At 38.2% G+C, this 17500-nt stretch overlaps 1 protein-coding gene across 1 annotated transcript in view; it reads left to right on the top strand.

Annotated features, from left to right (window-relative positions):
• chd8 (chromodomain helicase DNA binding protein 8) overlaps window positions 1-17500 on the top strand; it is a 100662-nt gene that overhangs the window by 69169 nt on the left and 13993 nt on the right. The window contains exons 19-25 of the mRNA XM_053628000.1: window positions 1269-1428; window positions 1982-2192; window positions 3444-3639; window positions 6186-6356; window positions 7858-8148; window positions 12659-12879; window positions 13567-13769. Of these exons, the coding sequence (XP_053483975.1) occupies window positions 1269-1428; window positions 1982-2192; window positions 3444-3639; window positions 6186-6356; window positions 7858-8148; window positions 12659-12879; window positions 13567-13769 (1453 nt within the window). The remainder of the gene's footprint in view (window positions 1-1268; window positions 1429-1981; window positions 2193-3443; window positions 3640-6185; window positions 6357-7857; window positions 8149-12658; window positions 12880-13566; window positions 13770-17500) is intronic.

The raw sequence follows: 17500 nt of genomic DNA, 5'->3' as shown, positions 1-17500 counted from the left end.
TATATTGCTTCTAAATAATTATATTTATACCACAACTGAAAAAAAAAAAATCCTTTTTTCTCTCTGGTTAAGTAACTTTTTTACTTAGACAAGTGAATAACAAATTTATTAGCGAAAAATACTATTTATTAGTTGAGAAATCATCAAAAAAGTAAAAATTTATGTTAAGTGTTGAGAATGTTAATATCTCGCCATTATTCAGTTCAATTTTATTTGTATAGCAGTTTTAACAATGGATATTGTCACAAAGCAGCTTCGCAAAAATATATACTTTCTGGATATACATTTTAAATGTTATAAATTTATCCCTAATGTGCAAGCCAGAGGAAAAGGTGGCAAGGAAAAGCTCCCCGAGGCAACGAGTATGAAACCTTGAGGAATCCGACTCAAAAGGGAACTCCTCCTCATCTGGTTGATGCCGGATAGTGCAATTAAAAATTATTTATCTTCTATAACTGTATGCTATAGTCAAAAAGTGCTAACGATGTTAACAGGAACTTATGACTATGAGCATCAGAGCCATTTCTAATTTCATTATAGTTTTAACTTAGTCTTTTTTATCAAACTGAAGTTATTACCTGTTCAGTGATGATGATTTGAGTGCAGACTGTTCTTAGCATTTGCAGTACTAAGGCTATGCAAGGAGGAACATCCACAAATATTTTTTTTTGGTTTTTATGTGGTACCATCCACAGTAACCTCATGGTGAACTTTAGGCTGTCCATGCGGGCCGTCTTTAGAACCAGCAGAGAGTCATTTTCAGGTGATGAAACTCTAAATAGAAGTAGGGTATCAGGCAGGTCTGGAGAGCAGAAGTTGTCACTGGTGACTCAACACACCGAGTGTGTGAGAGAGAGAGAGAGAGAGTGCACGTATTAAGTATACTCTGATCCTGTGCTGGTTTAAGAAAATGTATTTTATGCACAGAGTGCAAACAGGGAATCTAGCCAGACTAGCTATGACAGCATAACTAAAAGAGGAGAGCCAGAGGGTAACACACATGAGGGCTACCCTGGGACATGAATTAGCCAGCCAGTCCACCATCAACAAACATGAGTGAATGCGTGAGAGTGGGAGGCGACTTCATCCAACCTCCCAGTTTCTCCCAGATCCTCCAGAGCTGTACCTTTACCTAAGAAAAACTTTTAAGCAATCTTATCTCTTTATTTTAAAGTATTCTGGACCAGACAATATTGCATGTTGTTCTGACACATTTAGATATTTAGAATGCTAAACATGTAAACTAAGTGGTGTTATTTTTTCTTTAGGTGGAGTTGACTGATGTGCAGAAGAAGTACTACCGTGCTATTCTAGAGCGTAACTTCAGCTTCTTGAGCATGGGAGCTAATCACAACAGCAATGTCCCCAATCTTCTTAACACCATGATGGAGCTCCGCAAATGCTGCAACCACCCTTATTTAATCACAGGTCTCTCTCCTAAACCCTGTTTATTCCTGATTATTTAATGCATATTGTATCTAGATGTAAAATTTGAAATGGCCACATCTGTGTCTTTAAAGCTGCAAATTTGCACATATAGACTATGTGCATTGTTGTGTAATATATTGGAATGAGTTTTGGACAAATTGGGCTTGGTGAAATTAATGCATGTACATTTGTTTTACATGGCTAATTTATCTTTGATCACCGAAGTAGTTTGCTCAAGCAAATTTATTTGTTGGGTGTATATACACTGGTATTTTATGTGGGTAATGCCTAACTGGATATAATACTAATATTTAAGACACATGAAGTGACCAAGTATAAATGAGGTCTAACACACACTCACTATCCTTTGTAATTTTGTTCTCATTCTCTGTACAAGTGTTTTATGCCTTAAGTAGAACAATTTCAGTATAATTGGCCAAGGCTTTATTTAGGAATGTGTTCTTGCTAGTACAGGTTTTACTCTTTGTCCTTTCAAATGTAAACATGGGTATTTATGATGTCACCTTTTAATACTTTTTGTGGATCTGTTCAGGTGCTGAAGAGAAAATAGTGGCTGAACTTAGGGAGGTGTACAATGCCTCAGCTCCAGACTTCCACCTTCAGGCCTTGGTGCGTTCAGCAGGGAAACTGGTCCTTCTGGATAAGTTGCTGCCTCGTCTCAAGGCTGGTGGACACAAAGTCCTTATTTTCTCCCAGATGGTGCGCTGTCTCGACATTCTAGAAGATTATCTCCTCCACAAGAGGTAGGAAAAATGATTTAAAAACACTTTCATTTTAAACTGGTGCAAAAAAGCACCATGGAGCCAAAGGTATAAATTTATTGTATGGTTCTGTTTAAACAATTATTTACGAAGTTAATAAAATGACTAGATGAAGTCATTTGGAGAAAAAAAATGCATATAAACATATAAAATAATATAAAATAACTGTAGCAGCTTGTCATGTTGATTATTTAGCTGAAAGCGGTTGATCAGGTCAGAAAGGGAAGTGTTTTTCCCTCATTAATCCTGTCTGTTCTGATTCAAATGAGCAGAGAAGTGTGTGTTTATTCTGTACTTTAAGTTAAAAACGGATGATCTATAATGACCTGAGTGGACTCCATAGTGCTGGTTTGCATCACTACAAAGCAAAATATAATCACAATCACAATCCTATTTATAGGCATAAAGTAATACTAGTTGTTGTTAAGCTTTAAAAGGTAACAGTAATTGACATTCAGTCATGTGTGTAGCTTATCCAGACCTTTGTAAGCAATGACTTTGGATCATTGGACCTTTACTAATTTTTGTTAAATATTCCTGCTCTAAAAAATCTTTATGCTCCCTAGCAAATTGAAGTCGTTTTTATCTGATTAGCCTCACACTGTTTAGTCCCAATCCTGTAAGTTCTCGTTGCATTGTGCATGTGGAAATGCTCTTACTTTCACTATTAAACATAGCCATGAGCTCTACTGTCAATTTTTTACAATGTGACTTCACCAGCGTTATAAAGATCTCTGATCATGGTCATTCAAGATTTTGAACATTCAACTTTGTGGAAGAATTGTGGTTGTAAAAATGCCAGTCCACCACTCTCCTTCCAGGATTTATTAATGCGTTGGACAGTTCTTAACACAGTTCCAGGGATTTCAGCAATCTCCTTAGTTGTTTTCTTTGCTTGATGCAGGCCAATAATGTGCCCTTTCTGAAACAGAGTAACATCTTTTCCATGACCATGGGATACTTCTTCCGACATTTTTGTTTAAGAAATGAGAAGCTACACACTGCATCAGTTAGGGTTAAAAGAATTGTTACCAGCTGAAATATAGTAATTACTGCAATAATGATCCAATCATATGCGCTTAAGTATTTGTTTATTTAAATCCAAACAGCGACATTTTTTTGGCCAGGCAGTGTAGCTTGACGTTGAAATAGCACAATAGTTTGGTGAGTAAGGTTTATTTCATTGGATTGGTTACAGGATGTCCATCACAGCTATTTACTTTATTTTACCAGATATCTCTACGAACGCATTGATGGTCGAGTAAGAGGAAACCTTCGTCAGGCAGCCATCGATCGCTTCAGTAAGTCAGACTCTGACCGGTTTGTCTTCTTGCTGTGTACCCGTGCTGGAGGACTGGGTATTAACCTGACTGCTGCTGACACTTGCGTTATATTCGACTCTGACTGGAACCCACAGAATGACCTTCAGGTGAGAGTTTGCACTGCTCACTCTTTTCATTTCATTATGCACAGAATCAAATTATACTTTCATTTTCTTTAGGGTTTTAAAGGTTTAATATTTTTTGCCCAATCTACTAGCAATTTGATTCCAGGGTCTTGGAGCACAAATGCTCCAGAAGTTTTTTGTTTTTTTTTATCTTCCTCTGCTGGCCATGCTTGTCAGGTTGCAGTTTCACAGTTATTCAGTGTTTTTTGACGCTTAGCTCCCCATAGATATTATTTAAAAAATCTTATTACACCTACTTTTTTTCGTGTAGGTTCCTTAACACAGTGTCTTAAAAATTATCTCAGGAAAGTTGTAATGATTGCTGCTCCTAACATGTCATTTATATTTGGTGCACATGCAGTCCACTTCAACAGAATGAACACCTGTTTTTCTCCTCTGATCTTTCTCATCAAGATGTTTCAGCCTGAAGACCCTACACACAGTCTTTTGTTTTTTGCACCATTCTGTGTAAAATCTTGAAACTGTTTTGTGTGAAACTCCCAAGAACTCAGCAGTTTCTGAAATACTCTAACCGTGGCATGGTGGTTGGTACCAGATGGGCTGGTTTAAGTCACAAAGATCATACTTTTCCCCAATTCTGATATTTGATGTGAACATTAACTTAAGCTCTTGATTTGTATTTGCATGATTTTTGCATTGTGCTGCTGCCAAATAATTAGTTGATTATTTAACTGCAGAATATATAGGTTTTCCTATTAAAGTGAACAGGAGTATAGTCTAGGCTTATGCATTTATTCTGATGCATTGTACTTCTAAATAAGAATAACGTTGACTTCCTTTTATCCATGACAAGGCTCACATCAGTGTCATCTTATTGGCAGTCTTTAGCAACCTGAATACTTTTCAGCCTACATGGTTGTCTTTCCTGGATTATGGATTTAATTTCATGGATTAAATGATCATGATGACTCTTGCAGTCATATTAAATTGACTGTATTGGTGTATTTTATGTTGATCTGTCCGTGGATTCACTTCCTGACTAAGTTCAGTCTGCGTCATAACTTGCAGAGGTCGAAGTTGAAAGCAATATCCTTAAAAGTGAAAGTAATCTTGTGCACACACACACAAAAGACAGCAACATGCGATGCAAGTAGCACTGATTGATTTTATATCACTGGGAGAGGTGAGCAGTTCTCTCATTACAATCTGATGAGACAACAGTAGGCCTCCCCTTTGAAGCTAGATCGCGTATGATGGTCAAACCTGAGAGAGCTGGTGGTCAGGTGTCCAAAAACTTTTGGCCATATAGTGTAGGTCTTTGCCCCAGGGATGACCAGCAAACATGAGCCTGTTTTTTTTTTTTTTTTTTTTTTTTTATATAAATGGCTGTGTTGGAGTAAGGGCTTCTTCCTTTTACAACAGCCTTTAAGGCTTTGGAAATGTAAGACCCTCTTAAAGGTGAATGAACTCTAGTATATGATGCCTCCAACTCCTTCACCAGTTCCATTGATGTTGCCCTGGGGTTCAAGTCAACGTTCCGAACCAAAGTTTGGTCATCCATTAATCGGCGCCTTCTTCCTGAACGATGTAGTGTCGTCATGGTCCTAATATTTTTATATTTACGTACAATTCTTGCTTTCAGACGCTCGTGGTACCTTCAGATGTTTGGAAATTACTGCTTATGAGGAATTGGAATTGTGGAGGTCCACAATTGTTGTTTCTGTGGTGTTTGCAGAGCTGCTTGGATTTTCCCATGGTATCAAGGGCTAAAAGGCACTGGCTTTAGGTAGGCCCTTAAATAAAACCACAGGTGCACTCCCAATGAACTCCTAATCATTAACTCCTAAACAGTTGGCCAACTGGAAGCCTCTGAAATTCATTACATCAATTTCTGTTTAAAGAGTCAGTCAACTTGATGTATGTAAATGTTTGACTTGCTGGACTTCTGATATAGTGATATAGCCACTGCTGTTAATTATATAATTCCTGAGTTCAAATTTCCTCTTCCTTTAGAAAGTCAGTGCTACTGATACCAACATCTGCCGGCAAATAGTCACTGTACTATCGCGTGGTTGAACAGACTATGGCGAAATAATCTACCCTTAAAAGTTTCTTCCTAAAAGAAAGCAGTTCTCATCAGCCTAATCGGGACAGTGAGGAACATGTTTAGGTCGCTGAGACGTATGATCCTGGTCCAACTGCATAGAAGCAGAAATGTCATACTTTTGAGAATATGCGTCACAAGGAAATGTTTAGCAGCCATGTCATTAAGTAATATTTTTGGTTAGTTTTCTTGTTCTTGGCTATTTGTTGTGTTCACAGGCCTGTTAACTGTGTGCAAAAAATATTGCTGTGTTCTGTTCCTGAATGTTTGCATATACCACTTTTATACAACTTAGTTTTATTTTTATTTCTGTCTCTTTTCTATTAATGTTTTCAGATTCAGTGTAGATAGCGTGAAAGAGTGCTGCCTCACCTGATTTGTTTGGAAGACTATGATTGTTTACCACTGCATAAATGTTGAAGAGCACTACAAATCTATTAATCTCTGGTGGTTTTTTGCCCAGGCCCAGGCCCGTTGCCATCGTATTGGCCAGTCCAAGGCAGTTAAGGTGTATCGTCTCATCACCAGAAACTCCTATGAACGGGAGATGTTGGACAAAGCTAGTTTGAAGTTGGGACTGGATAGGGCTGTGCTTCAAAGCATGAGTAGCAATAAAGACAATAATGTCAATGGGGTAAGTGTTTGATTTCTGTATTTTTTTTTTTATTTTTTTTTTTTTACAACCTCAAAAGCAAAATGTAAATTATAAACAAAATGCAAGGATTTGCAAATCTCGTAAACCCATATTTTATTCACAATAGAACACAGCAAATGTTTAAACTGAGGAATTGTACAATTTTAGGGGAAAAAGAAGGTAATTTTGTATTTGGTGGTCACAACATGTCTCTCAAAAGTTGGGACGGGGCAAGTAAAGGCTGGAAAAGTAAGTCTTACTAAAAAGAAACAGCTGGAGGAGCATTTTGCAACTAATTAGGTTAATTGGCAACAGGTCAGTAACATGATTGGGTATAAAAAGATTGTCTTAGAGAGGCAGAGGTTGGAATCTAGATGGTGCTCTATGATGTTCTGATGTGATGCTCTAAAAACTGTATATACCTTTCAGCATTGATGATGTCTTTCCAGATGTGCAAGCTGCCCATTCAGTAGGCACTAATGCACCCTATACCTTCAGAGATGCAGGCTTTTGAACTGAGCACTGATAAATAAAAAAAAAGCCGGATGGTCCCTCTCCTCTTTAATCTTCTTTAGTTGAGTGGAAACTGTCCATGGTTTCCAAAAAGAATTTCAAATTTCTATTTGTCTGACCACAGAACAGTTTTCCACTTAGCCTCGGTCCATTTTAAATGAGCTTTGACGCAGAGAAGATTCCGACGTTTCTGGATCATGTTCACATATGGCTTCTTCTTTGCATGGTAGAGCTTTAACTAGCGTTTGTGGATGTTACGGTGAACTGTGTCCACAGACAGTGAGTTCTAGAGGTGTTTCTGAGCCCATGCAGTGATTTCCATTACAGAATCAGGCCTGTTTTTAATGCAGTGTTGTGTGAGGTCCCGAAGATCACGGGCATGCAGTATAGATTTTCACCCTTGTCCCTTGCACACAGATTTCTCCAGATTCTCTGAATCTTTTGATGATGTACTGTAGATGATGATATATTCATAGTCATCACAATTTTACGTTGAGGAACATTTTATTCTGAAATTGTATTCCACAATTCCACAAATTGTAGATGCAGTTTTTCACAGATTGGTGAACCTCTGCCCATCTTTACTTCTGAGCGACTCCGCCTCTCTAAGATCCTCTTTTTGTACCCAATCATCTTATTGACCTGTTCCCAATTAACCTCCAGCTGTTTCTTTTTAGTAACACTTACTTTTCCAGCCTTTTGTTGCCCACATCTCAACTTTCGAGACGTGTTGCGGTCATCAATTAAAAAATTACATTATTTTTTCTTTAAATTGTACATTTACTTGTTTAAAAACATTTGATAATGTTTCTATGTTCTATTATATGTTCTATATGGGTTTATGAGATTTGCAAATCATTGCATTCTGTTTTTATTTACATTTTAGTGTCCCAACTTTTTTGGAATTGGAGTTGTAAAAAAATTCTATGTTTTATATATATTGTATCAAAATACACAAAAATAATGACTGAATTTAAAAAAAAAAAAGGTTCACCAGTTCACCAAGAAGGAAATTGAAGATTTGCTAAGAAAAGGAGCTTATGCTGCTATTATGGATGAGAATGATGAGGGCAGCCGTTTCTGTGAAGAAGACATTGACCAGATCCTTCAGAGGAGAGCCACCACGATCACCATTGAGAGTGAAGGCAAGGGATCCACCTTTTCTAAGGCCAGCTTTGTGGCATCTGAAAATAGGACTGACATTGCTCTGGACGACCCGGAATTTTGGCAGAAGTGGGCCCAGAAAGCAGACATTGACTTGGACACCATAAATAGGAAGGTAGGTGTTTGTTAATTACTAAATATTTAATTCCTTTACAGGGAATATGTATTGGCCATAAATGTTTTTTTCTCTTCAGTGTCATATCAAGAAATTGAGATGTTCTACCACTATACTGAACTCAACCTTTATTTATAGAGCACATTTATAATAACAGGAGTTGAACCAAAGTGCTTTACAATACACATTTCAATCACAACACAATATGCATAATATATTCAAAAGCTAATTAAATAAAATTGGGTTTTTGAAGCAGATTTAAAAATGCAGCTCATTTGAGCTGACCTGATATGAAGCGGAAGCTTGTTCCAAAGTTTGGGGCCTACAATAGCAAATGCACGATCGCCCTTCAATCCATAGTGACAACAATGAACTTTCAGCAGAAGTTGGTCAGCTGACCCAAGTGCTCTAGTAGGAGAGTAAGGGACAGGAAGGTCACGGAGATATTGAGGCGTGAGACCTGATAGAGCTTTGTATACATAGAGCAGAGTTTTAAAATCTATCCACCATTTTATGGGGGGCCAGTGTAGGGATGCTTATACTGGTGTAATGTGGTCAATCTTTATAGACTCTGTAAGGAGCCTAGAGGGTGGATTCTGGACCAACTGTAAACGGGACAAGGCAATTTGAGGCAGTCCGGTATACAATGAGTTACAGTAATGTAACTTTGATGATATTTGCGAGTGAATCACAATTTCTAGATCTGATTTATAGAAAATGTTTTACTTTTGCAGCTGATCTCAGATAGACAGATCAGTGCTGTTGTTAAGAGCAGCTTTTTCTATTTAAAAGTAGTAATGAGTCCAAGATCACTCTAGGGCTCCTTGCATGATGTTGCAAAATTTAACGACGGTGGACCTAGCTGGTCGACCAGTCCAGGTAAAGAGGACTTGGAGGGGCTGAGAATCAGAACTTCAGTCTTGCTCCAAGAATTGTTGAATGAAATTCTTGTGGAAATTGGCAGGTCTGTACAGAAGTGCATAGAAAACGGGCCTTGAGACATCAAAATTCAATAACTGAACCTTGAAGCTGGAGTACTTGTCCACAGGTAGTGTCCTACATTTAAAAGAGTCTCGGAAAATAGTAGCCACTCCGCCTCCTCTTTGCCCTGAAGTCCATGGAGAATTTAAAAAGTCACAGCCTGGTGGTGTTAAATATCCCAGAGTTGTTAGTTCGCTGGGGTTTAACCAGGTGTCTGTAATAAATTGAAAGTCCAATGATCGTGTGATAAACTCAGTCAAAATGAAGGACTTGTTGGATATCGATCGACCATCTTAATAGTCGTGACATCCGTTTTGTTCGTTGAAATGAGAGGCATGTCTCAAAAAACTGAAATTGTTGGGATTAATGGTCCTCTTATCCTTTTTTGCGCACATCAAAAGGCGGCGGCGTGAACACCAAATAGTCTGAATATGGTTATTGTCCAGGGAGCCAGCTGTGGATCCAGTTTGTTGAGAGCCTCGGTGCTAGGGATGTGGCGGTGGCCATGATAACCACATCAAACTACAAGCTTGCACCTCCAGTAGTGTCACCACATGTCACGTTAATGTTTCTGCTTGAGTGGGCACTATGACAAGTACAAAGTACAACATTTTGTATACAAGTGTAATAATTATAATAACAGTTGCAACATTAATTTGTATTTATAGCCTACCATATAGCAGGAGATTTTATGTTAATTTCCTAATCATAATCAAACCTTATATGGTGGTGTTTGTTAGTTTTGCGCGGGTTTGTTTGAGCATGGCACAATCCAGTCAGGTGAATTCTCCTATTTCACTTCGGGTTCTGCCGCTGCGATGGATCTTGTTGGGAAACCAAATGTTACATTGGCGATGAGAACGAATAAATTTAGATGAAGCCATATGTCGGCTTTGTTGAAAAAAGTGTTAATCGGGCAAACACTTCAAATCTCAGGAGCCATCTCCAGGCATGTCACCCTGCCACGTTTTTTTAAAATTTATTTAATATTTAGATTTTTAACATATTATTAAGATTACTGTCCAACTTGTATTTCTTTCAAAGTTTTATAGGCTTGTGGTATACTACACTTGTAAAAGAAAGAAAGTATTCATCAGAGAAACGTGCGACTGTGTTTCACACAGTCCCCTCTGTGGGTCAATCACAATAGCGTATCCTACAGCGCCCTCAGGCTGTTTCTCATTGCAACAACATGACACAACTAGGCTGTATTGAGTTGTTTCACTGACAAAGTGCTAAAATAAACGTGCATGTTTTGTTACGAAACAGATGTGAGCCTCATTTAATTTTTTTTATATTTAGGTTTTTATTTAATTTAAGCTTATAAAACTAAATATTATATTATATAATATAGTGATATAAATTTCACTTTATCCCAACACCACCGCTTAATGACCAAACCACCGTGGTGGTAAAAAGCTTCCACCGTCACAGCCCTACTTGATACCAGGGACATGCAATCCCCATTGTGGCACAATGGTTGTGAACTTCCACTGACAGGCAGGCCAAAGATTTCAAGTGAGTGTAGCAATGGTTTAAATCGTTAAAAGACCACAGTATTTTAACCTTTTCATAATAATAAAATCAGTAATGAACCAAAAAAGAAAAAGATCATTGGCAAGCAGCGGCAGACGAACACGCCAGCATTCACTCTACTGGAACCAGAACTTTAGCTGCACACACAGCTCTCTTCTGTCTGGCTGTCTGTCTGTCTAGCTGGATATGTAATGTGCATATATCTCTATCTATCTATCTATCTGTCTGTCTGTCCATCTATACATCTACCTAACTATATATTGCAGTCCTCTCCAAAAGTGTTGGAATGGCAAGGCCAGTTGTTTTGTTCTTGCTACACATTGAAAACATTTGGGTTTGAGATGAAAAGATGACTGAGACCATAGATCAGAATTTCAGCTTTCTTTTCGCGATACATGTATTTAAATGTGTTGAACAACTTACAACATGTCACCTTTTGTTTGAAACCACCCATTTTTCGTGTGATCAAAAATATGATTAACAGGTTGGCCAGGTATGCCCTGTTAGATTGATCATTTAAACAACTGGTGAATAAGCAGACATGGAACAGCTCGAGCATGGAGAGTTGTGAACAAATGTGCCGCACAAGTAGGGCTGCAACTAACAATTATTTTCATAATCGTCAGTTGGCTGATTATTTTTTCAATTAATCGGATGGGTGGGCAAACTTTTTAGTACCATAGTTTATTTAAAATAAAATCCACAAACTGAGTGTTACAAATATAAACTTCAGACTAAAACTTTACACAACTGTTTGTCCAATTATATAAGACTGAAAAGAACCCAATACACACACCAGAGTATATTATTAATTTAGGAATGTAGTTTAACTCAGTGCTTTTTTTTGCATCCATAAAAAGTAATACATGAATACATATATTTATGCATTGCTTTTTATAGATGCAAAAAAAGCACTGAGTTAAAGTACAGTCCTAAATTGATAATAAAAACTCCCTTTCACTGCACCTTGTGGTTTCTGTTACTCACTGTCTAGGCAGATGGTTTTACTTTTGATCATAGTGTTTTAATTAGACATTACAGATCTTGAGCTCCCACTGTTTATCACCGTGTCTACGCCGTGAGTGAGGAGCAACACGGCCTCGTTACTAACACATCACTTCTGTTATAATACATGACAGAATTTGTGCATCACTGTCGTGCTTCCCTGCTACACAAACTCCGCTTTATAAAGTTTGTTCAGGGTGTTCAATATAAAAAGCTTCCCTTCCTTAAAGGACTTAGGTTGCACACTTTCTTCCTCAGTCACTTGACTATTACGCCTTCGTCTGATGGTGACAGAGGTCATGCTGGGAATAAAAGGTAACGTTGACATAAACAGTAAACTGAAGAAAGTCATTGTCGGTATCTCTGGGTATCCGCTAAAGCTAGCGGCGTCACATTACGTGCATATGATATGTGCCACTGACTAGGAAGCGGCTTATACTTCTGTTTAGTAAAAAAAGTAGTGTGTTCTATTTGAGATGATATTACTTTTCTAAAGTTCATACACTAGACCAGCGGTTCTCAACCTTTTGTGAGCTCTGGACCCCTAGCATATTTCGAACAATCCACAAGCACCCCCTCACTCCACAACAATTATAGGCTATATATTTTCTATATATGTTGCTTTATTTTATTAATATTTAACATTAATAATATTAACATTGGACATTTAAAGTTGAATCAAAACATTTCAAGATTTTATTTTTTACATTTTATTGTTGGTGTGACATTTAATTTGACTCTCGGAATGATCTTTTGTTTATTTTTTCCATCAATGCGACACTTCAACTTCTCTACCACACATAGGTTTTTGCAAATTATCATTTCATTTGTAAATAAATTTAAAATAAATAAATGAACGATCATCAGCCCAGCTCACCCCCCAATTCCAGTAAGAATTAGGTCAGTCCATTATCTAACCACGACTCTTCCCTATCTCCTATTTGCAACTTATTCCTTTGTTCCTCTGTATTTGCCACTTTCTTTGTAGAATACCCTTGTGATTGATACTCCACGTGTGCGGAAGCAGACACGACAGTACTCGTCTCTTCGTGGGGAAAGTGGTGAACTTTCAGACTTGGACAGTGATGATGAGTATCCACCCCAAAATTCTCGGCAGGCTCGAGCCTCACGCCGTGCTGACCGTCACTCTGGTGGTGGCTATGGCCGCACTGACTGCTTCAGAGTGGAGAAACACCTGCTGATTTATGGGTACCTGACAGGTTTTGTTGTTAAAAATGGTCTGATGTGTCTAAAGCACTACAGAATGTAATAGTGATTTTAAACCTTTAAACCAGTACATTCCGCCAGTGGAATGGAAAACGACTTAACAAAACATGCGTAAATTTTGGCTACTATTAAGGCTGTGTTTGTTATGGCATAGCTTTCTCCAGCATCCTCCAGTACTTTTTTGTAACTGAGACCATGTTTGTGGTAGGTTTCAATAACTTTGCAATAACTTTCACTTGGTTTTGTGAAAACTATTGTACATAATACTTCACACCTAATTCGTAGTCAACCACTAGAAAACAATGTAGCCTAGAACTACTTTTAGGGAAAGAGGCTATTTTATTGGCATTGCAAACAACCAAACACAGTCATTTCCTGTAGCCCATCACTAAACCTGCAGTATAATGTTAAATTATTTTAAAGGCCCGATAATAACTTTTTTTTTAATCTTCTGACTATATCTAAATATGTCCCTGTGTATATGTGTAGATAGCCAAAAACATGTAACCTGGAATATTCTAATGCATGTTGTGCACCATTATCAGATGGTCTACGGTTGGAGGGTTGCAGAGATTTCATTTTTGTAATATCATTTATTTCTGTTTTTATTTTTTAACTTTTTTTCCACTTGGAACGTTCAGCCTTTTTTTTTCTTCCCTTTGTGTCCAGCTGGGGACGTTGGCACGATATCCTGTCTCATGCTAGGTGTAAGCGTCGTCTTGGGGAAAAGGATGTGGAGACCATCTGCAGGGTCATCCTAGTCTTCTGTCTGCTACATTACCGTGGAGATGAAAACATCAAAAGCTTTATATGGGAGCTCATCACGCCTCCAGAGAATGGCCAAGAACCACACACACTCCTCAACCACTCTGGTATGTGTTAAAAAAAATACAAGTTTAATTATTACCTAAAACCTCAGTCAATAAAGTCAATTAAAAGTGAATTTAATAATGAAAGGGACATGTCCAGACCTATCCAGCCTTTTGAACAGGTTTTCATCTGATGATGCTTAACATTTACCTCTTTGTAGCCATAAAGCAAAGAGGTACTCACACCATGGTGTGCAGCCTACTGGAGTTACAGGGGGTTGGCATGAAAAACACCAAAAAGTAATATTTGAAATACTGTATCAGACCTGCCAAACTGTACACATTTTGCGTAGAAGTGCTGCTTTTCAACAGCAGTGTATGCTGAAAGGAGAAGTGGATTTGAAGGAAAATGTTTTTGCTGAAATGCTTCTTTCACAATAGAATGAAGTTCTCTTGTGACAGTTTCGCATTTCCTTGTGTTTTAGGGACAGAATGATGAAATGCATTTGTCTTTTATGCATGCATATTAAACAAGTGTCTCATTTATGCTATGGGATTGGTAATAAAAGATTAATAATGCACAGTGCATATTTTATACAGATATACATTTATTAGGCCCACTTTCTTAGACCCAAAACTCAAAATCGTAGCACTAGTTCTTTATTTATGAAGTATATATTTCTATTAATGCCGTTTTTTAAAAATATTATTTTCTCTCATATGTTCAAAATTGGACCGTTTATTTGATTCATGTCTTGTGTGAAGCATTGCAATACTGAAGCCTTTCTGAGAGCATCTCATAAAATTCAGCATTTGAAATGAAATTGTCATTAGAACTACAGTCGGCATTGTGTTGCATCTAGATGAAACTAGAGTCACACAGCATCAGCGTTTGATGACAAAAGGGCACTACATTCAAAGAAAAGCATATGTCAGTTTGTCGGATACATCAGTTTATTTTCCTTCATTTACAATTTTCCCAAGGAGTTATTTTTTCCACAGCATATAAGCCATTTTCTTTCCTGCGCAGCATTTTAAGCATTCCATTTCTCTGTCACAGCATTCATTTTTTTCTGAGAGTATCTCATAAAATTCGGCATTTTAATTGGGGATTGAAGGGCTGAAACCCTTATTGTATTTGTAAGGATTTTTAGGGGTTCAAGCCCGAAGAGCTGTGCGTATTATTATTATTATTATTATTATTATTATTATTATTATTATTATTATTATGCCCTAAAACTGATCGCGCAGACGTAAGGCTTAGAGAGCTGAAACTTTGAGGGAAGGTAGTACCCCAGAGTACTACAGTGTCACAAAGGTTTGGCCCGATCGGCCAGATGGTGGCACTATAATGAGCACGTGAAAACAATGGGCATAACTTGAACCGCTTGTCACAGATTCAAGTGTCTGATATCTTTGGAATCCTTGGGACCAGATGAACAAAACGTTTATCTCCCATGTCATTTCTGCCTATAACAATTCTCCACCATCTTGGATTTTTTGGAAAACCTACTTTTGTGAACTAGTCCTAGGTTTTTCATCCAAATGGGACCAAACCAGTGGCAAACGAATCTATGGAGATAAAAAAAAAACAAATGTCTCTTGGAATTGTCGAAAGAAGTTTCTTTTAGTCTGATTCTATTGCTGACACTATAGAAAACTGCTTTAGCCACACCCACTAACAATTAAGGATAGTTTGCATAATATGAGAAACCTTTTGCAAATTAATCATAGAATCAATCTTCACAAAATTGATGTCGAACTACTCAGGAGAGTGTAAATCTCAATAATTATCAAAAACGTTGAGATTTATAAACAATATGGCCGCCACATCTATCAAGTCTAAGGAGGTACGACTGGTTTACTTAACTGGCTGTAGCTGTATTTCATGATTGTTTATATGAATTTGAAACAAAATTGTTTCATGTTTAGTGCTAGGTTCTGAGGACGTCTGCAAAGATTGATCTGTGGAATAATGGGGTGCAGTTAATTCCGAATAGCTGTTTCTCAGGAAACAGAAGTTCAATTGAGCTGATACAGTGAGGGAAAGAAGTATTTGATCCCCTGCTGATTTTGTACGTTTGCCCACTGACAAATAAATGATCATTCTATAATTTTAATGGTAGGTTTATTTGAACAGTGAGAGACAGAATAACAAAAAGAAAATCCAGAAAAACGCATGTCAAAAATGTTATAAATTGATTTGCATTTTAATGATGGAAATAAGTATTTGACCCCCTCTCAATCAGAAAGATTTCTGGCTCCCAGGTGTCTTTTATACAGGTAACGATCTGAGATTAGGAGCACACTCTTAAAGGGAGTGCTCCTAATCTCAGCTCGTTACCTGTATAAAAGACACCTGTCCACAGAAGCAATCAATCAATCAGATTCCAAACTCTCCACCATGGCCAAGACCAAAGAGCTCTCCAAGGATGTCAGGGACAAGATTGTAGACCTACACAAGTCTGGAATGGGCTACAAGACCATTGCCAAGCAGCTTGGTGAGAAGGTGACAACAGTTGCTGAGATTATTCACAAATGGAAGAAACACAAAAGAACTGTCAAGCTCCCTCGGCCTGGGGCTCCATGCAAGATCTCACCTCGTGGAGTTGCAATGATCATGAGAACAGTGAGGAATCAGCCCAGAACTACACGGGAGGATCTTGTCAATGATCTCAAGGCAGCTGGGACCATAGTCACCAAGAAAACAATTGGTAACACACTACGCCGTGAAGGACTGAAATCCTGCAGCGCCCGCAAGGTCCCCCTGCTCAAGAAAGCACATATACATGCCCGTCTGAAGTTTGCCAATGAACATCTGAATGATTCAGAGGACAACTGGGTGAAAGTGTTGTGGTCAGATGAGACCAAAATGGAGCTCTTTGGCATCAACTCAACTCGCCGTGTTTGGAGGAGGAGGAATGCTGCCTATGACCCCAAGAACACCATCCCCACCGTCAAACATGGAGGTGGAAACATTATGCTTTGGGGGTGTTTTTCTGCTAAGGGGACAGGACAACTTCACCACGTCAAAGGGACGATGGACAGGGCCATGTACCGTCAAATCTTGGGTGAGAACCTCCTTCCCTCAGCCAGGGCATTGAAAATGGGTCGTGGATGGGTATTCCAGCATGACAATGACCCAAAACACACGGCCAAGGCAACAAAGGAGTGGCTCAAGAAGAAGCACATTAAGGTCCTGGAGTGGCCTAGCCAGTCTTCAGACCTTAATCCCATAGAAAATCTGTGGAGGGAGCTGAAGGTTTGAGTTGCCAAACGTCAGCCTCGAAACCTTAATGACTTGGAGAAGATCTGCAAAGAGGAGTGGGACAAAATCCCTCCTGAGATGTGTGCAAACCTGGTGGCCAACTACAAGAAATGTCTGACCTCTGTGATTGCCATCAAGGGTTTTGCCACCAAGTACTAAGTCATGTTTTGCCACCAAGTACTAAGTCATGTTTTGCAGAGGGATCAAATACTTATTTCCCTCATTAAAATGCAAATCAATTTATAACATTTTTGACATGCGTTTTTCTGGATTTTCTTGTTGTTATTCTGTCTCTCACTGTTCAAATAAATCTACCATTAAAATTATGGACTGATCATTTCTTTGTCAGTGGGCAAACATACAAAATCAGCAGGGGATCAAATACTTTTTTCCCTCACTGTATGCTGCATCGACCTGCTAATCTGTAACTGGATTTTTAACAATCGCTGAATTACTTCAAAAACATGGCCATCTTCAGCCAGTCAGCTTTCAGCAGGCATTTCACAAAACCTATTAAGTATGATCA

Source organism: Ictalurus furcatus, chromosome 7 (assembly GCF_023375685.1).
Source record: "Ictalurus furcatus strain D&B chromosome 7, Billie_1.0, whole genome shotgun sequence".
NCBI lineage: Eukaryota > Metazoa > Chordata > Actinopteri > Siluriformes > Ictaluridae > Ictalurus > Ictalurus furcatus.
The sequence above is the reverse complement of the archived record's forward strand: the minus strand, read 5'-3'. Positions and strand labels throughout refer to the sequence as shown.